Source organism: Neolamprologus brichardi, chromosome 3 (assembly GCF_056152115.1).
Source record: "Neolamprologus brichardi isolate AB-2024 chromosome 3, ASM5615211v1, whole genome shotgun sequence".
Lineage (NCBI taxonomy): Eukaryota > Metazoa > Chordata > Actinopteri > Cichliformes > Cichlidae > Neolamprologus > Neolamprologus brichardi.
The window spans coordinates 15,097,915-15,125,560 of record NC_142106.1 but is presented as its reverse complement, the minus strand read 5'-3'; the positions used below and the strand labels follow the sequence as shown (position 1 = coordinate 15,125,560).

At 41.1% G+C, this 27,646-nt stretch overlaps 1 protein-coding gene across 1 annotated transcript; it reads right to left on the bottom strand.

Annotated features, from left to right (window-relative positions):
- Nucleotides 1-739: 739 nt before the first annotated feature.
- LOC118453478 (scavenger receptor cysteine-rich domain-containing protein DMBT1-like) lies at nucleotides 740-26,100 on the bottom strand. Its single transcript, XM_087838157.1, has 16 exons — nucleotides 26,013-26,100; nucleotides 25,236-25,336; nucleotides 13,484-13,859; nucleotides 10,970-11,401; nucleotides 9,467-9,720; nucleotides 9,089-9,245; nucleotides 8,874-8,961; nucleotides 8,710-8,772; nucleotides 5,063-5,262; nucleotides 4,822-4,953; nucleotides 4,541-4,728; nucleotides 3,070-3,221; nucleotides 2,727-2,972; nucleotides 2,482-2,644; nucleotides 1,322-1,408; nucleotides 740-871 (listed from the first exon to the last, which is right to left on the bottom strand). Exons 1-15 carry the CDS (start codon nucleotides 26,098-26,100, stop codon nucleotides 1,322-1,324), a joined length of 2,727 nt encoding a protein of 908 aa, XP_087694283.1. The 3' UTR covers nucleotides 740-871.
- Nucleotides 26,101-27,646: the final 1,546 nt, after the last annotated feature.

Below are 27,646 nucleotides of genomic sequence, written 5' to 3'. Positions count from 1 at the left end.
TTCAAAACTCAACCCATACATAATCAAATTAAAACAAAAGCAGCTAGAAAACAAGGAGTAAGAGAATAAATGATACTACTCTCCTTTTAATGAACCACCCTGGTAAAGAATCAATTTCCATTTATCTATATGGGACTTTATGGCCCCAAACTATATGTTTCTCAAACTCTCCTCTTGTCGTTTCATTTCATTTTCCTCTCAAATGGATACTTTCACATCTTTATGACTAAAACATCTTCACCTAAAACAACTTCAGAAGTAGGAATGCTTCTTTATTGCTTGTGAGACCTGTTACCAAAGATGTGTTTATATTCAGAAGGGCACAAGTCCAACAAGTCGTTAGTCTCGATTCTAATCCAACTACTGGTCCCCAGAAGTTCTAGAGTGCAACCAGCTTTGCTTGGAGACATTTGAGGAATATATCAATTTGTTCAAAGAAATAAAAAAAAACCTGACACACTTCCCTTCACCAAGTTAATAATAAAATATAGTAAATGCTCTGATGGGTGCATCAGAGAGCAACTTCAGGTTAGTATTTTGACTGGAGCAGCCAGCGTTCAAACAAACAACCTTCTGGTTAGTAGATGACCTCCTCTACCTCCTGAGCTACTGCCACCCATAAGGAACAGAATCATTATCTCTCTGTTTGGTCCTGTCCTTACAATACTTCCAATAAAACTGCTATTCCCTATTCCCTATTCCCTATTCCCTAAACTGCTGCCTTTTCCAGCTGTGCAGTGATCACAACACCATAGCAGCCAGAAGAGAGCTCAATCTTTCATACAACCAGCAGCCGGATCATCATCAAAAGTCAGGGATCATCATGGAGGTCGTCAGCCTGTCAGTCAGTCCGAGTCACCATGGAAACCACCTGAGAAGATAAAGGACACTGAATGCTGGAAAATCTTCCTGTTTTTGGTGTCATACCAAATTTTATCTATCATTCTCCTCCCACTTCTTCCTCTTGTCTGCTCATTATCATTATTTGAGATGGACCTTCACCCTGATCCTGGACTGTCAGGCTACAGACAACCAACCAGGACATTTCACTGACTTAGAAGATCAAACTCATCAGATGTCAAATTTATAGACTTTTAGTGGGAATAATAAAGACATTATATTTGCTTTAACTCAATGCAAGAACCTGAAATCATAGTTCAGCTGGAATCAGTATTATTTCTGTAGTTTTTCTTTCACCCTCCATCAGTGAGGTTTGAGATGTTTCTATTATATTGAGGCTTTTCATTGTGCTAATGAATAGCACTAACTATCAGCACAGGTTTCAGAATGATATCATCTAAAACAGCAGACTGTGTCTTACCTAATGAGTCCAGGCCATGCTGATGAAGGCTTCACCTTCATATTTGGACCTGGCATATCTGCGTCTACGAGCACCTGCAGGACAAGTCTAAAGACAAAGAGAGACAAAGTCCAGACTTTAGAACATCAACACTAGATCCTTTCATTCAGGACTGAATCTGCTGAGAACAAACATTATAGCTTTTGTGTCAGAATCCCTTAACTGGATCAGTTTAATTCCCAGTGTCCAGTGTTTTGTATAAGTTTTACTTCCCTTGCAGTCTTTTTTGCCCTGGCTTTTGGAGGAGGCGGATGCATCTTTCACCCTCTCCTTACCCTTATCTTCCCTGCTGCTGCTTCTATGTCCTTGTCTGGTCTTGTCTCACTCTAACCCTGAGAGAGCCTCTCATTCTTGCTCTTGTCCTCTAAAACCTAAAGAAGAACTATGGCTTTGATCAACTGGTCCCTTAATGCACTTGACACCCTTTTCTCAACGAGAAGCCTAGGATTGGGAAAGCCTGCATGCCCTGGAGGGACTTTCCTTCCGGATACACGATTTATGGGTGGCAGAAGTGGTGCATCGTGTGCCTAGCGGGACTGTCTATTGAAGACATCTACCTATTCAGCACCATGATAAAGGGGCTATTCCTGATCGGAGCTGGCTTGGCCCTGGTTTATCGGAAATTGAAGAAAACGGTGAATGCTGTTCAAAAGCCCACAAGGCTGGCCGCTTTGATCGAAAATGTGGGAAGAGTGGTGAGTGCTCAGATTGCAATCATTGTGTCTATGCATGTCTAGTAGTTCCAGTTCCAGAATTGTGTGTTAACCTTTCCTTATTTCATTGTTACTGTGGATTCTGTTTATGTTTTCCTGGTGGATCACTTGAACAGCCGTTAATGAAGCGCTTTATGTTATGTATGTTGTCTGCCTACTGAACTGCATTTTGGGTCATCATTCCTCACTATGTGATGCAAACATCAAAGCCGTGGAAGAATTTTAGAGATTTAATTTGCCATGTATTGATCTGGCATACCTGCCAGATCAATACATCTTTAAAATTCAGTAATGTAGGAGTAGTTACATGCAAATAACGATTGGGTAGAAATAATAAAACTAATAAAAATTTGGTATTTTTTGATAGAGCTTAACACATGCTGCTAATGTGTTAGCAGAATGTTGTACCGGGAGGCAGCTGTACTCCTGTTTAGGGCACACGTGGAGTTTGCAGTGCAGGTAGACGTCACCAGAGCTCCCAGTAAACTGGAACATACTGAAGGAGAAGTAGTTGGAGGTTCCCAGTCCATTTTCCTCCACCTGCACAGTCTGGTCAGCAGGGTTGGCACAGCTGCTCACAGACAGGAAAACACATTTTGTTCAGGAGTCCATGAGAGAGATCAAAACCACATGACTGTCTGAGTCTGTCTCACCTGTTTATGATCAGGTCGTATCTTGGAGTGCTGTCGGGTGATGGCTGGTTAGTGGCCCAGCAGGAGTCGGTCACCACGACGACCACGTCTCCGTCCAGCCCGTCAGTCTTCAGCTCCACCCAGATCTTCTGGTTCAGCTGCACTTCAGTGCTGGACTCCACAGCTTGTGTGTGGCTGACGTCCGTGAAAGCCTTCATGGTCAGAGTGTAATCCCAAACTCCAGATGTGATGTGCTGGATCACAGAGCTGCAGGACACAAACACACTTCAGCTTTCTCTGACAAACCTCATGAGAAGCTTCACATCTTAAAGTAATTCAAAGAAAACCAGCAGCCACCACACACCTGTCTCTGATCCTGAAGGTCTCAGTCTTGATGTCCGGCTGAGTTTGGACGCAGGAGAAGTCGATGTAGATTTGGTCGTGACGAGTGATGATGTCAGAGGAGCTGTTCTGGGTCATGATGGTGTTTTTGTAGATGAGTTGACTGTTGTTGGTCTGCGGAGTCACAAAATGAGATCTTGCTAAACAAGAGTGTATAATTTTTTAATGCTGGACATCAGGAATCAACAGAGATCTGTTATGTTTCTACAACTTACCAGCTACTATGATTACTTGGTCAACACAAAGAAATAGGAATGCACCAATCCAACTTTTATTTCTGACCTGATACTTATATCTCCTGATATCATTGTTAATTTAATTAGCTTTTTTCATAACTCTGAGGTGATGAAGAGATTGGGAATTGTTCTCCATGTTCAATGCAATATCTAACTCCAAATGTACAAGCTTCTTGTACATATAGGCTCCCCTTGTGTCTTTGTCCTCTGTGTCCCTCCCTGTCTTTATGTTCCTATTGTCTTGTTCCCTCCTTGTGCCATTGTGTTTCCTATTTTATTTTGACAGTCTTAAGTTCCATTTTCAGTGTGTTTAGTTTTGCTGCCTCTCTCTCATTACGTTAATTTGTCTCAGCTGTGTTTCCAATGTGTTTCCTGTTCACTCGTCATTGTGTTGTGTAGTTAAGCCCTCTGTTTCTCTCTATCCATTGACACGTTCTGCTTCATGGTTGTATGTTTCTCTGTGTGCTTCAATGCGTGTTTAGATGTTTGCCCTCGGGCACCCTCCACGGGCCTAACTCCAGGGCAGGGCCCTGATAACCCTAAGCGCGCAAGGTGAACTGTTCCCTTGATGCTCTATTCATAGGGACCTTTTGAATCGCTCTTTGTCTGGTCCCTCACTAAGGACTAGTTTACCATGGGTGACCCTCCCAGGGGGCAAAAGCCCCCCGATAACATAGCCCCTGGGATCCCTGGGACACACAAACCCCTCCACTACGGTAAGGTAGTGATTTCCTTCTGAGAATTACTACCTTAAGATAATAAATGTTATTAATCTTGCACCAAATGTTAATTAATGATAATAACTCTTTTTCATGTGACAGTCATTAGGCTTCTGTAAACAGCTGTTATTTACAGTGTTGCTTTTTGATAAAGGACAACTGGAATTAAATAATATTTAACTGAGTTGCTGTTAAGATGTCACACTACCATAAATATAATAAAAGCGTATGAAAGCAGTTTGGCAAACCAACAGCCTTGCAACAGCCTAGCATATAATTCTTAAGCAGATGCGTATGCACAAGAGAAAAATATTACATTGCTGCTGCATCTTTTTAGTCATTTCAACTCACTTTAACCAGCTTCCTCTTTGTTTAGCTTTGTTTTTTTAATATAACAGAGCAGAGCAGCAGAAGCTCAGCAGATGCTGGAAGATGTTTGGCTGCTTGTAGAAGGTAAAGAGGAGGAGATGAAACCCACCGTGACCACCGTCCCACAGCTGTTGCTTCTGTTGAAGCTGAAGGTCACCATGTGGGTGAGCTCGTCCACTTGACCCCTGCAGGTCGGGTCATTGAGGTGTAAGGCAGAGTAGTCGATGTCTTTGTCCTCCAGGAGACAACCGACCAGAGTGAGTGAAGCAGAGTCCTGCATGCAGACTGTTGGATCACCTGAACGTCACAATATCAATCAGAAAAATCACAGTTAGAAGTTTTCCTCCATTATTCAGCCCTGTTGTCATGATGATGTCACAGCTGTCGTACCCAAAGAGTTGTTTTCTTGGTACTTGGAGGCAAAAATGGCCCGACAGAAGCAGCGGGTGTCACCACCGACCGTCTTCTCACCACAGAACTCGTGATCGCTGCAGGTCCTGTCCTGACAGAAGGCCTCAGAGGCTACAGAGGAACACACTGATGTATTATCCTGAAAACATGGGAGCTCTAAAACTCCAGAGTTCAGGTCTTTAACAAAGGAGAGCTTATTAAGGTGTTATTAATGTCTTACAGCAGCCGGTCTTTGATGTCCAGCCATCCAGAGTGTGGTTGTGTAGACTGCAGGCTCTGGCGTAGGCCTTCAGGAACTGACAGTTGAGTCCGTCCACCGCAGGATATTTACACAAAATGTCAGTGCAGGCGGTTATGTAGGGCTCTGGGTCGATGTCACTGTTACAGGAGGAGAAGGGCGCCTCCTTCAGGAGATTACAGCTGCTCACCACACAGAAAACAAAATTAAAGACAATAAAATGATCAACTGTAATCATTTGTCTAAATATAGCTTATCAAACACTACTTATCTTGCGTATGTGCTTATCTAATGGATTTTTATGGTAGATCAAAATTAAATGAAGTCTGTTTTTGTAATTTTGCTTCTACACTAATGGTTGTTAAATAAAATCATGCAAATCAATCAAGATGTGACTGAACTGCAGTTTTTCAGTTCTCATTTTCATTTCATCAGTTTCAAGGGACTTGACTTGACTGCTTGGTTTGTATTCCCTTGTCAAGTCTGCATCTGTGTTATGTTTCCTGTTTTACTTTGACAGTCCGTGTCCTATGTTAATGTTTACCATTTTGCTTCCTCTTGGTCTTCTCAGGTTTGATTACTCCCAGCTGTTCTCCCTTTGTGTCTCTCGTTCCCTCCTTATCCCTCTGTGTATTTTAGCCCTGTGTTTTCCTTGGTCTGTGTCGCGATCTCCCTCATTCATGGCTGTGTTTCCCTGTGTGCCTCACTCTATGTTTAGTTATTACTTCCACAGTGTAGTTTTTATTGTTTTACCCTTGAGTCAGAAATAAAGCTGCTTTTTGAGTTCACTTTTTCGCTCTGTGAAGTCTGCATTTTAGGTGCTTCTCTGCCTGCACACAGCCTCTTCATGACATTTTTTCAGGGAACTCAAAATGGGTTAACAATTTAAAACTGTTCTGCAGGAAGGAGGAGGTTGATCAAGGCTTGAAAGCTGGTGCTACAAATTCCAACAGGTGATCCCAATTTTCTGGATTACTTACAACCCCCTTTGTCTGCGTCACTGCAGTATCAAACCCTCTTGAGCATCAGTTGATCAGTATTATACTGCTGAAAGAAGTGTGTAGCTACAAAAATGGTGAGAAAAAAAGCAATTAACAACGGAAGAGACACAGACCATCATAACACTTAAAAATGTACGTCTTTCCTACAGAGAAATTGCAAAGAGAGTCAGGGTGTCAGAGAGTACAGTTTCTTTCACTATTGAAAGTTACTCAGAAACTGCAGCAAAGTGACAGGAAGATGTCGGGCAGACCCAATACCACAACTGAATCAGAGGACAGCTTGCATGATAGGCGGCTCAAAGGACAACAGCTTCAAGCACAAGCTTAATAGTAGTCATGGCAACCAAGTCTCAGCTTCAACTGTGAAGAGAAGACTTCGAGCTACAGCTTGGACAGGATGAGTTGCAGCAAGAAAGCCACTGCTAAGACGTAAGAATAAGAGGCTCGCCTGGGCCATGAAACAAAACCATTGAACTACTGAACACTGGAAGGGAGTATAATGGAATCAAAAATTGGAATCCTGGTTTCATTATGCTGGATTTTCGTATGCTGTTGAGTAGGTGAAAGATTCCACAGTGTGTGGCATCAAGTTTCAAGGAGGAAGTGTGATGGTCTGGGGCTGTTTTGCTGGATCCAGGGTCAGTGACTTATACAGAATGAGGGGGACCCTGAACCAAAACAGTTACCACAGCCTTATCCTGCACCATGCAACAGCCTCTGGCCTAGTTGGTCAGGGGTTGGTCATCCTACAGCAGGATAATGACCCAAAACACAAGTCCAAGCTATGCCAGAATCAGGAATAAAGAACAAGATGGTAAGCTTGAAAACATGGAGTGGCCGGGACAGACTCCAGACGTAAACCCCATTGAGCTGTTTTGGGATGAACTGGACAGAAACGTGAAAGCAAGGAAAGTGAGAACATAACTGGTGGCACTTGGACTGTTGACGGCCTTTTTTTCCTTTTTGGTGAGGCAAGAGATGGACAGAGAGACCAGCGCTGCCTTGACTGTGGGTTGTTGTATGAATGTCCAATAAAATTGACAACTGTGAACACAACTGTTGTCGGTGTGAAGTGTATTCCACAGTATCATTGCCAAAATTGGCAATGAAGAGATGCCTTCATGAATGTAAATACAGAGGATTCATAACAAATTAAGGGTTACAATTACAAACAAGAAGGCTGATTTTGACTTTAGTAGCGGAATGATGAAGTTTGGAGGAGAGAAATAGTTCATAATCTGAAGCACCACATTATAAGTCACACATAGTGGAGACAGTGTTATAGCATGGGCATGAATGCGTTCCTGTATAAAAGGCACCAAAGTTCATAGAATACTTTTACTGGTGTTTATAAGTTTATATAAGTTCATTTAATATTCAGTCTTCTGTCAGTTTGGGCCAGCCCACCTTCTAGTGACATCATCCGGTTAGTAAGGTGGGCAGTTTAATGTCGGATGAGCAGTGTTGGTCCGGAGAGGGTGCACTGATTCCTGGGGAATATATGTGTGCGTAAATGACAAGTAAGTAGTGACCTGTGTTGTATTTTGCGTTTGTTTGTGTCAGTACTGTAGTATGTTACCATTTAGGAGCTAATGTAGTCCATAGTTGGAGCGGTAGGCCACGCATGCAACGCGTGAGTTCACCCTCATTTCATATGCTAATTTATGTTGTTAGCTTACCCCGGTTTAGCTTTGTCGACGCATGTACGGTCGCTCGTATGTCCATAATGTCATTCCTGTGTTATCAGACCTTCTCTGTATGTTGTATGTGATGCTTGTGATTGTTTACTTTGACGTAGCGGAGTTTGTAGCGAACAATTAAGTATGAGAACTAATAAAATAGCGAACGTAGTTCGACCGGAAGTATGGCGTCCCGCTTGCCCTTCACAATAAGAGGCACTATAGCGGATTATAATGGGGACGCTTTTATTTTGTACAACTACCGGAAGCAGTTCCTGTATACTGACGGTTGCTTAACCTTGCACTAATGCTGTTGCATAGTGTGAGCAGTTTGAAGTGTATTATATTTTTATGATCTTTATATGTGATTATGTTCACTATAATGTATTATGTTCATATTTGAGTATTTGACTTGTCTATTCTCTTTATTTATTGTTATTTTCCCTTGTTTATTTCCTTTGTAGGAAACCACACACACAGACACACACCTATGTACACCCGCTGTGTTTACAGCCCCAGAAATTGAATGGTGACAATAAAGTGCCTCAAACGGAACCTCAAGCTCCCTCCTTCTTTCATACTCTGGGACAATTTGGCCTTAAGTGGTGTTCTGGCCGACACACCGGGGTGACCGTAGTGCTCAAAGACTGAATCAGTGCCACAGCCGTGCCTATCTTTGATATCTCCACTACAGTTACAGTGAAACCAATTATTTCTGAGCCTGTGAAAACATCAAACTGTGTATATATCTGTAATTCCTAAACAGTTAATGCAAAACCTTTGCTGAACACCTTTGCTTAATGCTATAAATCTGCTATAAGTCTTAAGTGTGGCATTTAATGTGGTGGTCTGCAAAGGCAAACTTCTAAAGAAGTACACAAGGTAACTGCCACAAAAGTTATATATCCAACAATATAACAGATGTTCCCTACTGTGTGGATCTGCTCACCGTTCAGTCACACTGGTGCAGTTGATCGTGCTGTCAGCAGGCTCACTGTACTGGATCTCACAGCTAGGGGGTGACAAACAACAAAGTTCAGGCTCATTTATGCAAACACAGAATATCTGCAACATCAGCATCAGAGGTACTCTGAGCTTGTGATGAGGTCTTACCTGGTGGAGCTGTACTCAGAGAGCCTCAGGTCACTCAGAGAGCTGCTGGAGTTTCCACACAGACCCTCCACAGATGAACCAGCAGGTCCTGCAGAGGATCAGGACAGAATGAGTCAGATCAGCATCAATATTCAAACTGGACAAACACAGCAACTCAACAAATAACAGCACAGTTTACAGTTTACATTACATGAGTCAAACTTTATCTTCTGTACCTTCTAAGTGGATCTGTGCAGTGTAGCCATCAAAGAAGACAGAGATGATGAGGTTGGAGAGCGACAGCTTGGCGATGACTCCAGTTTGGTCCTTAGAGAGCTGCACACCATGAACCAGCTGAGATGAGCTGTCGAGGGTCAGCGTGGAGTCGTCCAGCTGCATCACAGCAGAGACAAAGTGGAGGAAACACTGAGTGAAACATGTCAAACACACAAACAGGCCGATTTCACAGCAACAACCACTGAGTTCAGCAGCTCTGAAAGAACTGCTTCTAACAGCCCTGAGAAGAACGATGAGAGGAGACACAGCAGAGGATGAGGGAGGACTTTGGATCAGACTCCACTCTGACACATGAACTGTGGCTGTAGGTCGCTTACCTGAACTCTCCCACCTTGTTCCAGGTGAATGTAATGCCAGTCCACACGCAGCGTCACACTGTCCAAAAAGCTCACATCTTTACGACGCCGGTCCTCAAAGTTCCCCTGAACATGGAAATCTGGGAGTGACGGAGTCGAGAACAGAGAGTATGCACACCGATCCTGGATGGAGTTATTATGACCGCGAACATTGATGACAGTGGGCCCAATCAAAGTGCAGGTTGAGGCCACACTGGGCATCTCAGGTAGAAATTCTTTAAAAAAACAGAGGGGAAAGGGTGTCTTAGTATCAGCTCTACAAGTCTTCTGGATTTTGGAAGTTTTAAGTTATTTAGAACTTCTTGAACAGTTTCACAAGATATCATGATAAGTTCAAGAGATGCATATATGAATATCTAACCATGGTCACACTTTTAGTATGGATGATGTAACCTCTGGAAATGACTGGTCTCTTGGATTATCTTTAAGCTAACATTTCAACATATCTCAGCACACAATCTACTTTGTCTTTTGCAGAAATGACCAGAAGTGAGTGATTGATCCTTACAGCCAGTGGATGGAACTGGGTACTGGAAAATTTTGAACAACTTCAGTATGATTGATTTTAATTCTCTTCATGCAGCTAATATTAAATTAAATCATTATCTCATTAAAATATCTTAAGATACAATTTATGTCCAATTTTACTAACACATACGTTTGTTTATAATATTAATATTATTATAATTTTTCAACTGTAAATATGTGGTTTTAGAAAAGAAGGTAGAAATATTTATTGTCCAAGCTTCATGAGCTCTTAAATGGTTGCGTTAGAACAAAAATTCAAGAAATGCCATAATTTTTTTGATGTCTGTAGGATTTCATTTAATGTTTTGGAAATGCAGAGATAGACTAACCACAAATACAGTTGGTAAATCTAGTAAAAAAGGTTAAAATATAATGCCTGTAAATATCAAAAAGGCCTTAAAAAATTTAATTAAAAATAAACATCTGTATTATTTTGTAAATAATAATCACAAAACCAGAACAGATACAATGACTGAATTCATGTCCAAAAAAGAAAGAGCTTGTGGGTAAAACAGTGTAGCATAAATCAAAAAAATCATAGTTGTTGACTGCAAACCTGTCAGCTAATATCAAGTGCTGTGGAAACGCATTGCATTTTGGTGTTGTCCCACTTTAACGAAAACTCAAAAGCCTCCCAATTTACCATCACAAAGAGCTGAAAGAAGAGTTGGTTAAAGTGCAAAGCCTGTGAAGAGTAAAAAATCATACACATTTGCATTTTAAATGGAAAATGATGGACTTTTTGTTGGGGTTACAGTAAGGCTCCAAGATATTGTCTGTAAATAAAATATTCAATGTGAAAGATCTTGTGGGCAAAACAGTGTAGCATAAATCAAAGCTATGATAATCGTTGACTGCAAACCTGTCAGCTAAACATCCTGGACAGAAAAATAATCAAGCAGTGGGACTTCAGTGTCTGCAGCTGCACAAATTTACCTTCACAGATGACACCAGCGTCCTCATAGTGTGCACAGTTGTGAGATCCATATCCTAAGTGCTGGCACTGAGTGAGATTTGATTCACTGCCTGAGCATCTGACATCATCCAACCAGATGGGTCCGGTGCCCTGACCAAACTGAGCATTTGCTGGTGCTGAGACGACCCTGCCGCAGCCCAGCTGTCTACACACCACCTGAGCATCCACTAGGTCCCAAAAATCATCACACACCGTCCCCCACTGCCCACTGTGGAAGATCTCCACCCTGCCAGAACACAAGCTGTTTCCTCCAACCAGGCGGATGCGCCCCTCCACTGCTGCACTGTTGCTCACTGCTGTTGTAGAAGTGAGCCTGACCTGATTGGCTGTAGAGGTCTGTGGTATTGGAGCAGGTGTGGTTGAAGAAAGTGCAGATGTTGTTGTGTTCACCTCTGTTTACAGTCAATACATAAATGAATAAGTGAGAGTACTGCGGTAAGGCTGACAGCATTTTTCTTCTGAACAGTTGAATTTAACAGCAGGATGAAAAAGATTAATTTGTTACAGTGTGATCATGCTTAGAGGGCAACAATACCTGCACAGTACGCAAGGTGGCACGCAGATGGCCTCTCAAGTTTGTAGACGTAGTAGTTTCCATAGCATAGTTTGACTTGGATGGTGTGTGATGGAAACTGGCAGCAGCTTCCAGACCAGTTGTTGCACACAGTGCGATTTACAGTTTCACCTGGCTGTGAGGGATGAGGTTGTGTTATCCACAGAGGAGCATGGGTTCCACACCTGTTTGAGTCTATACACGTCTCGGGAATACGAGCATTGGAGCTCCCCAGAAACAGGCGGTACCAGCCTTGCCAGTTAATAGATTGATCACAGTGTAGGTCCTGAGTATTTGTGTTGTTTGTTGAACGCCATTGATCATTCAGCACAGTGTAGTTGTAACAAGGATCGACACTTTGGGAATATCCTGAAGGATGAAAAGATGTCATCTTTACTTCAAGCAAATTTCACTGATATTCTTACAACACTTTATTCTATGCTATAACCACTTAAAAGAATAGTTGAAACATTCCTTCCACCCACTTTATTGTGTCAAATAAACTCAAAACAAGCCTGTCGGTGCTTCTTTCAGCATCGCCTCTTCCTCAATTTAAGAGAAAAAAAAAATCTTAAAACAACAGCAAATGCAAAAGATGATTCTTCTGGTCACAAGTCAGTCACAGGGCTTACAACCATTCTCACACACGGACATTTTAGAATCACCAGTTCACCTATCTTCAGGAACAGCAAGTCATCGAACTGTGGGAGGAATCCGAATTACCCAGAGAAAACACACAAGGCGAGGCCTTGAAACCAGGGTCCACAGCTAAAAATGGCTGTAAAATACAATGTAAATTCCAACAGTGTGGCCATATGAATTAGTCTAATATGCATGTAAAGTGCTCAATTTACGGATTTATAAACAAAATAAAAAATAAAAGGCATATATTCTCAAAAGAAGATTAACGATCTCATTCATCGTGCTCTTGCTTACCCTGTTAGTCTCAAAACAAAATCAAAAAGACTTTTTGCTGGATATAAAATTGTTAGATTTGGTGAGACAGACAATTTATGTAGTGCATACACGGTGTTGTTTCAGCAGGCATGAACACACATGAGCATGTAGGAACAGAGGATCACCGGAGAAAACTCCTTTTTTATTTTTCTCCTTCCCAAGTACCACAACAACAACGATATTCATTAGCGCCCTCAAGTGCTTCTAGTAAATGCATCTACAGAACAAAATGCAATAGTATGTGGACACAACACAGGGCCATAACATTTCAGTGCATGTCACATGTCCAGCAATCAGGGCATTTAATGCAGTCACATGGCTGTTTCAAGTCTTGGATATTATTTTGCTGCTCACAGTCAGAAAGAGGGACTTCCTGTGGACATAAGGTAAGGTTATAGAGGACCCACTATGTTTCATGCAGCTGTATATCATTTGCGGAACCGACAGTGAAAATGTAGTCTAGAATGGATGAAGTTTAAGCATTTAATCCTGAAGTCCTGTTTCTACCAGGTGCAAGTATGATTGTGACCAAATATTGTTACTTAGACGTCTCCAGAATATGATTCTCATCGAGCCTGTAAAAGCAGGTATATGTTGGATAACATATATTTGAGTGGAACAATATCAAGTGCTGTGGAAACACATTGAAAACTCAAAAGCCTCCAAATTTACCATCACAAAGAGCTGAAAGAAGAGTTGGTTCAAGTGCAAACCCTGTAAAGAGTAAAAAATCATCCAAATTTGCATTTTAAATGGAAAATGATGGACTTTTTGTTGGGGTTACAGTAAGGCTCCAAGATATTGTCTGTAAATAAAATATTCAATGTGAAAGATCTTGTGGGCAAAACAGTGTAGCATAAATCAAAGCTATCATAATCGTTGACTGCAAACCTGTCAGCTAAACATCCTGGACAGAAAATAATCAAGCAGTGGGACTTCAGTGTCTGCAGCTGCACAAATTTACCTTCACAGATGACACCAGCGTCCTCAGAGTGTGCACAGTTGTGAGATCCAAATCCTAAGTGCTGGCACTGAGTGAGATTTGATTCACTGCCTGAGCATCTGACATCATCCAACCAGATGGGTCCGGTGCCCTGACCAAACTGAGCAATTGCTGGTGCTGAGATGACCCTGCCGCAGCCCAGCTGTCTACACACCACCTGAGCATCCACTAGGTCCCATAAATCATCACACACCGTCCCCCACTGCCCACTGTGGAAGATCTCCACCCTGCCAGAACACGAGCTGTTTCCTCCAACCAGGCGGATGCGCCCCTCCACTGCTGCACTGTTGCTCACTGCTGTTGTAGAAGTGAGCCTGACCTGATTGGCTGTAGAGGTCTGTGGTATTGGAGCAGGTGTGGTTGAAGAAAGTGCAGATGTTGTTGTGTTCACCTCTGTTTACAGTCAATACATAAATGAATAAGTGAGAGTACTGCGGTAAAGCTGAGAGCATTTTTCTTCTGAACAGTTGAATTTAACAGCAGGATGAAAAAGATTAATTTGTTACAGTGTGATCATGCTTAGAGGGCAACAATACCTGCACAGTACGCAAGGTTGCACGCAGATGGCCTCTCAAGTTTGTAGACGTAGTAGTTTCCATAGCATAGTTTGACTTGGATGGTGTGTGATGGAAACTGGCAGCAGCTGCCAGACCAGTTGTTGCACACAGTGCGATTTACAGTTTCACCTGGCTGTGAGGGATGAGGTTGTGTTATCCACAGAGGAGCATGGGTTCCACACCTGTTTGAGTCTATACACGTCTCGGGAATACGAGCATTGGAGCTCCCCAGAAACAGGCGGTACCAGCCTTGCCAGTTAATAGATTGATCACAGTGTAGGTCCTGAGTATTTGTGTTGTTTGTTGAACGCCATTGATCATTCAGCACAGTGTAGTTGTAACAAGGATCGACACTTTGGGAATATCCTGAAGGATGAAAAGAAGTCATCTTTACTTCAAGCAAATTTCACTGATATACATGAAATTTACATAAGTCATAAAACCCTTTTTCTTATGCTTTAAGCATAGACAACATTCAGGCAGAATGTGATCAGACAGAGTATATTCTGTCTGATCACAATACTTTTTTACCCCGGTAAAATATTATGAAATTTGCTTATATATATTTCCTAGGTAGTGATGGCCAAATTTAGTTTTCTGATGCATTTAAGCTTGTATTGAAAAACAGTTCATCACTAGAAGCTGTTCAGTACAGTCTTGGGTGAGATCTGGTGGTCACAAATATGAAGAGCAGCTTGAATCTACAAATTCGAATGCACTGCTTTATTAGGACTGCCCACTCTATACAGCTGAATGACAGTGACGTGCCGAATGAAGTTTCGGACATCATTGATCACTTTGACTCTGTTCAGACAAACCAAGCTTCAACACAGTGTTTCTGAAACAATGAGTTGATTTTTTTTGACACTTACACCGGAGCTTCAGCTTTAAATTGGCCATCACTACCCCTAGGGTATATTGTATTTATATATCTGTTTAAAGTCATTCAGGTGTCCAGCATTGTATTTACCAAGGACTTAAGTTGTTTAAAATTTGCAGGATGGTTGGTGGGGTTAAAGGCTGAATGACCTCGCAGGCCTAAGGGTTGCTATTTATGGTTTTTGTAATGTACTTTGTTTGGTTGTTTCATGTAACCTTGACAGGATCCCACCTGCGATAGAGAGTGACTGCAACTCCGCCATGAAGTGGTTGACCACACAAAACAGAGCAGTGTCAGTGGATGGTAAATGGTACTGAAAGCAGCTGTACATAATTGTCACAAATACTTTTTCCTTGATTGGTTTTATGTGTGAAGAAATTCATGAAGTCCTTGCTAGTTAATGTTAAAGGAATGGTTTGCTCAACATAAATGACTTTTTGACAGCTTGGTTACCGTGCTGAAGAGAAACCTAGGGCTGTTCTTATTTACTTCAATCAGTGACGAATAGTAAGACACTAAGATTTTTTCAGGGTAAATGAAGATCTCCTAAATACATGAATAGGACATGACTTTCAGTATAAATTCAGATGGAACTGGGCGTCTCCAGGGTCCATATTCTAGAATGATCCAAGGTAAATGATTGAGGTAACTTCTGAAGAGGAGTGATTTTGGTCTTTGTGTGAGACCCAGATAATCATAACAGACACACATGCAAAAGAAATTTATGAGACTGTGCTGGAGTTTACAGCCTTTTCATCTTTCCTTGTGGTTCTCAGGTTGTTTCCTCTTTAGTTTTTTTCCACTCAAGTACCGTAAGGACACTATGTAATGCTCTGCTCTTATCTCTTATAATAAAACGTCTTCTTAAACTGCTTCATTAGTCACCATTTTCTTTATTACCACTCACTCTGTATTCATCTCCAACATACACCTCCCACTTCCTTAATCCCACCAACCCGCTGCCATTATGGCAAACCCAAAGGGACAATAAGTACCAAGTGAATGCAACAACACAAGATCTCCCTGTTTTTTTTTGTGTTTGTTTTTGAAACAGGATACAGGATGTCTGCCAGTGGCATAGCTGATATGAATTTCAAAAGGGTTTTTTTTGGAAACACAAGGATTAGAATCAGTTTTCAACATTGCTACAGATCAAATTTCTGTTACACAAAACAACAACAACAACAACAACAATACAACACGGAAACTGCTCTCAATACTTCACATCAGAATTTGACATGTATTTTTTCTTTTAGGGCAGCAACACCCCTGCCTACACCCTTCACCGATTTATTTTGTTATTGTGGTTAAAAATGAAGAATTAAATGTAAATGTGGAAGATTATCATCAAGCAAAATTTGGCAAAGACAATAATATACAGGGTGGTCCAGTTATATGGATACACTGTAATAAAATGGGAATGGTTGGTGATATTAAAGTCCTGTTTGTGGCACATTAGTATATGTGAGGGGGCAAACTCCTCAAGATGGGTGGTGACCATGGTGGCCATTTTGAAGTTGGCCATCTTGGGTACAACTTTTGTTTTTTCAATAGAAAGAGGGCCATGTGACACATCAAACTTATTGGTAATGTCACAAGAAAAACAATGGTGTGCTTGGTTTCAACGTAACTTTATTCTTTCATGAGTTATTTACAAGTTTCTCTTTGTTCACAGCCATTGATATGTCGAAGAGGTTAACACGTGTGGAGTGGATCAAAATTGTGTTGATATCTGGTGAACGCAGTAACCGGGTCATTGCAGCAGATTTCAATGCAAGACATCCTACGAGACCACCTATCTCCCATGCTACAGTTAGCAAACTGCTTGCTAAGTTTCGTGAAACTGGTTCAGTGTTAGATTTGCCAAAATGTGGACGCAAGAAAACTGTCACTAATGAAGAAACATCAGTGGCTGTCCTAGCTTCATTCAGCAAAAGCCCACAGCGTAGCACTCGCCGCATGTCACTGGAGAGTGCCATTAGTCAAACATCCCTTCGGCGGATATTAGCTACTCACAAATGGCACCCTTACAAACTCCAGCTACTGCAGCATCTCAACGAGGATGACCCAGATCGGCGCACAGAATTTGCAGAATGGGCAAAACAAATATTGGAACAGGACCCTCAGTTCACGCAGAAGATTTTGTTCAGTGATGAGGCAAACTTTTATGTGAGTGGTGAAGTTAACAAACAAAACCATCACTATTGGTCTGACACTAACCCACATTGGATGGATCCCTCCAAGACTGTTGGTACAACAAAAGTGATGGTTTGGTGTGGTATATGGAGTACAACAATAGTGGGTCCATTCTTCATCAATGGAAACCTCAGGGCCACTGGATATTTGAAATTGCTACATGATGATGTGTTTCCCTCTTTATGCACTGAAGCTGGCACGTTCCCTGAGTTTTTCCAGCAAGATGGTGCACCACCACATTATGGGTGCCAGGTCCGAGCATTCCTAGATGAACAGTTTCCTGGAAAGTGGATCGGTCGTCGTGGGCCAGTTGAATGGCCCCCAAGGTCTGACCCCCTTAGACTTTTATCTTTGGGGTCATCTGAAGGCAATTGTCTATGGTGTGAAGATACGAGATGTGCAGCACCTGAAACTACGGATACTAGATGCCTGTGCTGGCATTTCTCCTGCGGTGTTGCTATCAGTGTGTGAAGAGTGGGAGAAGAGGGTTGCATTGACAATCCAACACAATGGGCAGCACACTGAACACATTTTATAAGTGGTCAGAAACTTGTAAATAACTCATGAAAGAATAAAGTTACGTTGAAACCAAGCACACCATTGTTTTTCTTGTGACATTATCAATAAGTTCTACTGAGTGTGGAAAGATGCAACTGAAGAGTTCTGAAGCATGTCTTTATTAGGTAATAACATGGCACAAAATAAAGGAGACGGGTATTTCTGGTAGTGAAAAACGTTGGTAACTAGACACTCGTGGAATAAGTTGATGTCTTTTGTAAAGAAAAATGTAGGTAATCTTAGACACCATTGATATTCAAGGACTTGCAAACCCAGTTTTCACTTTTCTACTCTGAGCATTTAAAGCATGTGACACAACTTTTCTTACTCACATTTTTCTATCTAACATTCACACACATTCATACTCTGATGGACGCATCAGTGAGCAACTTGGGACTTTGCCCTGTAGATTGCCCTGTAGTTGGCATGCAGACTTGAGCACATGGGGATCAAATCACCACAAACCTTTCGATTAGCAGATGACCTTCTCCATAACCTGAGCTATGTGCTATGATTGAAAGATATGTCTTTTCTAATTTAAAGAGAATTGTTTGGACCGTTTCAGCCGTGCATTTGTGAGTGGGCCCTAAGCAATGCACTAGTAATTAATAATTGTGTGTATTTCCTGTCTAATACATATTGGTGTTCTGAGTTTTCTTTTACAGTTAATGTGAGTTTTGTCCATCCATCCTCTTCCGCTTGTCCTTTTCAGGGTTGCTGGAGCCTATCCCAGCTGTCTTAGGGCGAGAGGCAGGGTACACCCTGGATAGGTACCCAGTCTGTTGCAGGGCTAACACATAGACAGAGAAAACCAAATGTGCTCACATTCACACCTACGGGCAATTTTGTGTTTCCAGTTAACCTATCCCAACTAAGCGCATATCTTTGGACTGTAGTGCCCAGAGAAAACCCACGCAAACACGGGGAGAACATGCAAACTCCACACAGAAGGCCCCCGGCCTGATGGTACAACTCAGGACCTTCTTGCTGTGAGGCAACAGTGCTAACCACCGTGCCACCATGCTGCCCCTGTGAGTTTTGTATTCTGATTTAAATGGGAAGACATGACACTATATTGTTTGATGAAGTCAATTAGAGAATAGTTTTCAATCTAAGGTTATTTTTGTTTTTTAAGAATTTAATTTTGTCCGAATAAAATTCCTTTGAATATATATTGTTTTGTCCTAGCCATGCAGATGGCTTCTACAAACATTTGCAAAAGAATGGGTCACTTTGAGGAGCTTAGTGAATTCCAGCTTGGTAAATGGTAATGTAAATGGTAAATTTATATTGTAAAGATTCTTATATAGCGCTTTTCTACTCTCCTGGAGTACTCAAAGCGCTGTATACAACATGCCACATTCACCCAGTCACACGAGCACTTTCTCCAAGCTTAGTGCTGTTTAACCACATTCACACACATTCATCCTCCAAAGGATGCATCAGAGACCAACTTGGGGTTAGTATCTTGCCCAAGGATACTTGGCATTACACTGGAGGAGCCAGGGATCGAACCACCAACCTTCCTGAGCTAAAGCCACCCGGTACCGTGACAAGATGCCACCTGCGATTGGCAATGACTGCAACTCAGCCATGAAGTGGTTGACCACAAAAAACAGAGCGGTGTCAGTGGATGCTAAATGGTACTGAAAGCAGCTGTACATAATTGTCACAAATACTTTTTCCTTGATTGGTTTTATGTGTGAAGAAATTCATGAAGTCCTTGCTAGTTAATGTTAAAGGAATGGTTTACTCAACATAAATGACTTTTTGTCAGCTTGGTTACCGTGCTGAAGAGAAACCTAGGGCTGTTCTTATTTACTTCAATCAGTGATGAACAGTAAGACACTAAGATTTTTTTCAGGGTAAATGAAGATCTTCTAAATACATGAATAGGACATGACTTTCAGTATAAATGCAAATGGAATTAGGCATCTCCAGGGTCCATATTCTAGAATGATCAAAGGTAAATGATTGAGGTAACTTCTGATGAGGAGTGATTTTGGTCCTTGTGTGAGACCCAGAAAATATGTATGTCTTCATCATAACAGGCACACATGCAAAATATCACACAGTATTGTCAGGTCCTGATCAACCTGTTTTATCACAAAGATCAAATATTCTTTTAAGGAAAAAAAAATGCCAGTCACAAACTAAATGTTACCCCCAAATGGCTTTTAATTGACTGCCAGCTGTTTTAGCTTACCTGCTGTCAGCAAGCTGAGAAGAGACAGGATGAGCAGGGGGTGGAGCATGTTGCACAGAGCCAATCAGGCGACTGAGCTGTAAGACACACCACACACGTAGTTGGATATCTCTGATTGGATAGAAAGTCACAATCCCATTCTCCAATCATCACAACTTGGTATTCATCCTAATATTGGACATCATCCCACAAGGTGGATGAAATGTCTGTAAGTTTCCATTTGTGATCTAAATGTTTGAAACCCTCACCATCCAAAGAAGAAAATATAATCATTTGTGACTTGATATATGGACTGATGAATACCATACATTATTTCCTTTTGATGTGTACAGTTTGCTATTTGCCTCGAGCGTAATAACTTGTGTGTGTCTTTGTGATACAGTGCTGTTGTGGGTGATAGGAGACACTTTTTAATTCTGCTTAAAAGAGTATTACAGTTTTATTCAGTCAGAGTCATTAATGGACATCTAAAGTTTGAACAAACCTGTTTATTTTTGAAGAATTTGGTACCAACAAAAATGGAAATGTGGAAGATTCCCAACAAGCAAAATTTGGTTAAGACAACAATGTAGTAAAAATATCTCTAAAAGTTAATTCTGTTCATCTGGACATAGCGTTTTGTGGGAGAAACATTTTGTCACTCATCCAAGTGACTTCTTCAGTCTCAGCTGACTGCAGGTTTCCCCAAATCTTATAAACAGTACATTTGCATAATGACTGAAACCAGCTCAGTGAAGGAACAATGGGCTGGGAGGTCAGTTCCTTAACCTCCTACCTGCCGTCCACATACGTGGACATCACATTTTGGGTTATTTAGACCAAAATACTCAATTTTGCTCTACAAGGGCCTGATATCCACTTACGAGGACACTATACCGCTACTGTTCTATCAAAATTTTAAACAAATATCCTTATGTGGCTCTGATTTCTCTTAAAAACAAAAATAAGGTAAAAAAAAAAAAATCTGGTAATTCTTTGTTTTTACATTCATCGGGCCCCAATATGCCCAAATATCAAAGAGAAATTAAAAATGCATGCCATGGAAGAGTTTGGATCTTAGGAGGTTAATCTTAATTATGCAAATTCTCATGACCATTGATCAACAACCACTGACCAAAACCCACTGATCAATGGCCACTGATCAATGGCCATGAGTACCATTCACAGAGAGTTGGGGAATGGCTGTAATCACAGCATTGTAAGATGGTGACAGATGTACCCTTAGGCCCCCTCCTCGATTCAGAGATGGTCTTTCCCTTTTCACGTAAATGGCCTCCTTGACTCTGCGCTCAAACCAGCGTTCCTCCCTGTCCAGGATGTGTACATCCTCATCCTTGAAAGAGTGTCCACTTGTCTGTAGGTGTAAATAGACTGCAGAGTCTCGGCCTGACGCGGTAGCTCTTCTGTGTTGTGCCATCCGCTTCGCCAGAGGTTGTTTGGTTTCCCCGATGTATAAATCCTGGCAATCCTCCTGGCACTTAACAGCATACATGTTACTCTGTTTGTGTCGGGGGACCCGATCCTTGGGATGGACCAATTTTTGGCACAGCGTGTTTTGGGGTTTAAAAGCCACAGAGACCCGGTGTTTAGAAAAATGCTTCTCAACTGCTCTGATGCTCCTGACACATACAGGATCACCATCTCTGAATTGAGGAGGGGGCCTACGGGTACATCTTTCGCCATCTTACAATGTTACAATCAATGTAAGTCAAGGAGGCCATTTACGTGAAAAGGGAAAGACCATCTCTGAATCGAGGAGGGGGCCTAAGGGTACATCTGACACCATCTTACAATGCTGTGATTGCAGCCATTCCCCAACTCTCTGTGAATGGTACTCATGGTCATTGATCAGTGGCCATTGATCAGTGGGTTTTGGTCAGTGGTTGTTGATCAATGGTCATGAGAATTTGCATAGTTAAGATTAAGGAACTGACCTCCCAGCCCATTGTTCCTTCAGTGGGCTGGTTTCAGTCATTATGCAAATGTACTGTTTATACGATTGGGGAAACCTGCAGTCAGTTGAGACTGAAGAAGTCACTTGGATGAGTGACGAAACATTTCTCCCACAAAACGCTACGTCCAGATGAACAGAATCAACTTTTGGAGATTTACTTACCTGGATGATTGAGCATGCATCAAGACGTAGTAAAAATATGCTGTTATAATATTTAAAATAGCAATGTTGATATTCACACAATAAATGTTCTATATGGATTCAGCACCGATTTAAGATGTTCTATTCACAAGTAAAGAATTAAGTTAATCATTAAGTTCATACAGTTTGCCCTATGCTCTACTAAGTGTTGAAAGATGCAGCTTAAGAGTTCTGAAGCATGTCTTTATTAAGTAATAACATGGCACAAAACAAAGGAGACAGGGATTCCTGGTACTGAAAAACCTTGGTAACCAGACACTCATGGAATAAGTTGATGTCTTTTGTAAAGAAAAATGTGGGTAATCTGAGACGCCATTGATATTCAAGGATTTGCAAACCCAGTTTTTGGTAAAGAAGAAAGAAAAAGGGCTTAGCTTTTAAAGCCAAAAGGAGAATAAGTATAAGGTGATTTAAAAGTGATCAGGACGTCATCACAATAACAGGTTTTGAGTATCTTACATTCTACCCAATTAGGACAAAAGCACAAGAGGAGAGATTACTATGAGCCAAAAACACTGAATTTATCTTTTAAATTAAGATAAAAATAAATAGTTAAATGAAATGAAAAAAATCTAAAGTTTATGTTCGTGTTTCCTCAACTTTATCTGTTATTTCTTTTGATAAGGCCTCAGAGCTGCATGTTGATCTCAAACTGTTTCTGTATGTGTATTGTCCAGCTTATGCAGCAACAGGCATAAAATTGATGTGTTGTATATATGCCAGCTGAGCAGTCCTGTTGGAGCAGGGGTCTCAAACTCCAGTCCTCGAGGGTCGGTGTATTGAATCTTTTCAATGTGTCCCTGTTGCAACTTAACAGAATACAATTAGTATGTCATTAGCAGACTCGATAGAACTTAACTGCATGCTGAGGTGGAAATTTAGCCATTTGATTCATGTTACAGCAGCTCATGAGTGAATGAACATGGTGCAATAAAAGTACTTTTAGAAGTACAATTTTCCAAACACTTACATTTATTTAAATTTAATTGAGTAGCGTTAGGGGTTGCCACTTCAGCATGCAGTCAAGTTCTATACTCTTGCCAATGACCTACTAATTACATTCAGGTTTGTTGCAACAGGGACACATGGAAATGTTTCAAGTCACCAGCCCTCGAGGACTTGAGTTTGAGACCCCTGTGTTAGAGGAAGAATAAGAGTACAAGTGCGCAGCTTGTCTTACCTTCTGCAGCTCTGATGGAGGATGAAAGCTGATGTTCAGGAGGCTATCTGGTGGATCTGCAGTACTTGGACAGATCTGTCTGTTGGTGTCTCTGTGAGGACACCACTCTCTTTATGTACATCCGCTCCACTCTCCACACCCAGGAGGGGTGGATACAGAGGCGGCATCTACATTTGAGCTACCTGATAGCTCCACCATCAGAGTTAATATAAAAGGCAGCACAGATGGAAGGCATGCAAACCCCCCCCACCTTCAGTATTACTCAACCCATAGCCAAGCTTGTACTTACATAGCCAAACCTGCTCCTAGGATCAGCCAGGTATGGAAACAACGTGATGATACCCTTTGAAGGACTCATCCTACACAGACAAACACAAAGTGCAACCACTGTTAAAAGTCTAAATGCCACCTTCAGCAAAATAAATGTGGGAGATGCATAAAAATAATTTATGAGATATATATGTATGAAATAAGTATATCAGCATACCCATGTTCACGTGTCGTATGTGCCACCAATATCTTGACCATCTGCTATCCGTCAGGCTTTATATCCGAGCATACTGTATTAAGTTTGAATCGTCAGCTCGTTCAAACACACGTTAAAGTCCGTTTGGCTCGACACCACCGAACAGAGGCAGCAATATAAGGCATGCGAAACCCCCCCATCTTCAGTACTACTCAACCCATAGCCAAGCTTGTACTTACATAGCCAAACCTGCTCCTAGGATCAGCCAGGTATGGAAACAACGTGATGATACCCTTTGAGATGTCTCGAAGGACTCGTCCTACACAGACAAACACAAAGTGCAACCACTGTTAAAAGTCTCGTTAACGGAGATTTGCCGCGTTATGGCGTTAACGTCATTTTAACAAGAGTAACGCTGACAGCACTAGTGGGAACACAATGAATATGACTGCACATTTACGCTGACATCATCCTAGTGCAAAGACAAGTGGAAGCAGACAAAAACAACAAGCACGCATGCTACAAACTTTACCCGAGTCATTTAGACAGCCGTTAGCACATGATTCTCCTTATGGGGACCTGATATGTTTAATATGCTGCTGAGAAAATACCCCAGAAGAAGCGTATAGTATAGCTTTTATTTTGGAAAGAGCCATTTCTCTGTAATAAACTCTCTTTTCCAAAGATGAGGGATTTTTTGATCAGATAGATTTATTTATTTTTTATTACTTTGTTGTTTCAGCAACATTAAATTTAAAAACTGTACTTTTGAGTTAAAATATATATTTATAATTTTAATAAATGATAAATGAAAAAAGCATGAACATTTTTTTTGTATCGAAAAAATATCGAACCGTGACACCAAAGTAACAAACCAAAAGGTGAATTTTGTGTATCGTTGCACCCCTAATATATATATATATATATATATATATATATATATATATATATATATATACATACACGCAAGAGGGTATAAAGGTTTGAGCGTCTCTAAAATTCTGATTTTAGATCCAACAACATCAACATTCACCTGAATCTAGGAATACAATATAAACACTCAGACTCACCACAGGATCACTGCTGGATGTGGAAACCCCCAGAGCTGCTTGTGTCCCGAAGTTATCCAGATACAAATTTATAATGATCTGTAACGAGCAAACAGAAAAGTTTCAGGCATTGCCGGGAAGAAGAAGGAAAATCAGAGACACAACGAGTCAAACATCAACATCTTTTGTGCTTTGAGTCATTTACAGCTGAACTGTTGGTGTCAGGAAGCTGCATCAGGTAATGTCCACATTCTCAGCATCACTGCAGAGGACATTAATGAGACTCTGCGCTTAAAGCCAGCTGCCCTCTGAGGGCCTGAACCCGTGAACAGAGAGTGTGTGACCTTCATTAACTGCTGATGTTCACTCAGTCGGCAAACATGATCTCTGCCACAGGTTGAGACTAAACAGCAGCAGTGATGGAAACACAAAGATCTCCTAAAACATCAGGCTTCATCCTACTCACATAGAGCTGCTCGTACTTCTGTCCATAATATGTGATGGGACATGACCTGATGTTCAACACTGAAGACTCAGTGAATGTCTGCTCATAGGACGACTGAGCACCTGAAGACACAGAGACACATGAGAGCTGTGAGCTACAGTCTGTTAGCTGGTCGGACAAACAGGGAGAGCTGCAGGCTGAAAAACTGACTTCATGAATGGATTAAACAGCGTTTGTTCAATAATCAATTACATTATCATTTATGATTTAAAGTGTTGCTACATGCTGGATATTCTCCTGCAGGGAAAGGTCAGTTCGTGCTCAGCTGGGATGTTCTCAGATGGGAGAACATCATGGCTGCAGATCCATGTGTCTTATCCTCTGAAATGAATATATGCCACATACTCAGTTTAAATAATAAATTAAGCTTAATAGGCTTTTGCATAGTTTCTGTAATTGGTAAATCTATGTTTTCAGTAGAGAGGTGATGGGAATCCATTTGGACCTTTATGGTTTGCAATTTCTCCAGTGATTCATTTCATTTTGATTTTCTTTATACTTTGACTTATTGGTTATCTGTTGGTAGTAAAATGATATTGTAAACTTTATATAAAGGAAAGGAAAATCAAATTTAATCCCACATATTCTTCCTTCAGCACTGCTAAAGGGGAGCTAAAGCCACAGAGGTCCTTCAGTACATATGGTCTTGTATAATAAAACAGTGCCCAAATTTCATAATCTATAATGCATTGCTGAACCTTGTTACTAGTATTTGTTCAGACAGTCCAAGCATTTTACATGGAATAATGTCTCCATTGCTGCTCCCCTGTTGACTTTTCCTAGTGCTACTTCCTGGAGCAAAATCATTACATGTCTGTATTGGCATTTTTATTTCAATATATTCCAACTTTCAAAGTGAAAATAAACTTTATTGTCATCACTGCTATAAACAATACAGTATATAGAGAGACGACGAGGCTCCAGTTGTCATGTTTCGGCTGTGTCCAGGCAGGAGAAGGACCCAAACGCAAAACTCATCACACCGGAATTAAACTTAAAAAGCTGCTTTATTGCAGAATAGCACACAAAATATAACTAAACTAAACTGGGGCATGGATAACCTGACACACAGGGAAACACAGCCATGAGGGAGACTATGACACTGACAAAGAGAAACACAGGGCTTAAATACACAGAGGGATAATGAGGGAATGAGACACAGAAGGAGAGCACAGCTGGGAGTAATCAGCCTGAACGAGACAAGGGAAGCAAAACTAGAAACACTCACATGAGACGTGGACCTTCAAAGTAAAATAGGAAACACACTGACTGAACTAGAAACATGTAAACTTAACAGCAACTGAGACAGAACATCGGGAGCTGAAACATGGGACAGAAAGGCAAAGTAGACACAACATGAACATATCGACGCCCACAAGGAAAGAGCAAAACAGAGCACCGAAACACAGGACCTCTTTCAAAGTAAAATAGGAAACAATGAAACACTGACATGACTACATGAACTTGACAACATAAGAAACAGACATGAAACACATGAAGGATAAAGCAGACTTAACACAAGGGTAGAAAACACAAGGGGAATATAATAAGCAAATGAACATAGAAATCTAATGAGCTTAAACATAAACTATAAACATCAAAATGAACTAAAACTCAAAATGCTGGGTCATAAGACCCAGGATTGTAACACCAGTTCCATCCGGTCCAAAAGTCAACAGTAAATTTAAGAAGAGTAAGAAATAAATATACACTTTAAAATTAAGGTAAAGGGATCAATACCAATCTAGATTTACAGTTCAATGATTTAAAGTGACCTTGAATCTCCCAGGCCTCATGTGAACAACTGTGTTTATATATTAGACATACCAGTGTATTCAGATGATTCTTATTGCAAAAGCTGTTCAGGTTTGAAGTCAGTTATGACAGTGCTGGAATTCCCAATCTTGTAACATGCGATTATGTTTATTGGTAAAAATGTCCCTTTAGGGTATGCCATTACTTTCACAACAAATGACTACAGAATCAGAACTTTATGAAATATGTGATAAAAAAAAGAGAATTCTTTGATGTGGATACAAAACAAGCTTTTATCAAATGAGAGAACGTGTAACTCCATACAGCCTTTAAAGCTTCCTTCATTACTCCTCATCACTTTGTTCTTCTCTGGTTTTACTGTTGCTACTCAGGTACTGTGAGGAAACATTCAAAATGACCGCTGGGTGTGTGTGCTTACCTGCCAGTGCAGTAAGAGCAGACAGGAAGAGCAGGGGGCGGAGCATCTTGTAGGGAGCCAGTCAGCCGACAGGGAACTGAAAGACACACAGGTAGATATGTCTGATTGGACAGAAAGTCTCTGCCACATGTGCTTGCTCTACTTTGCCATCATTTATGGCATTTATGTGGCACAGTGT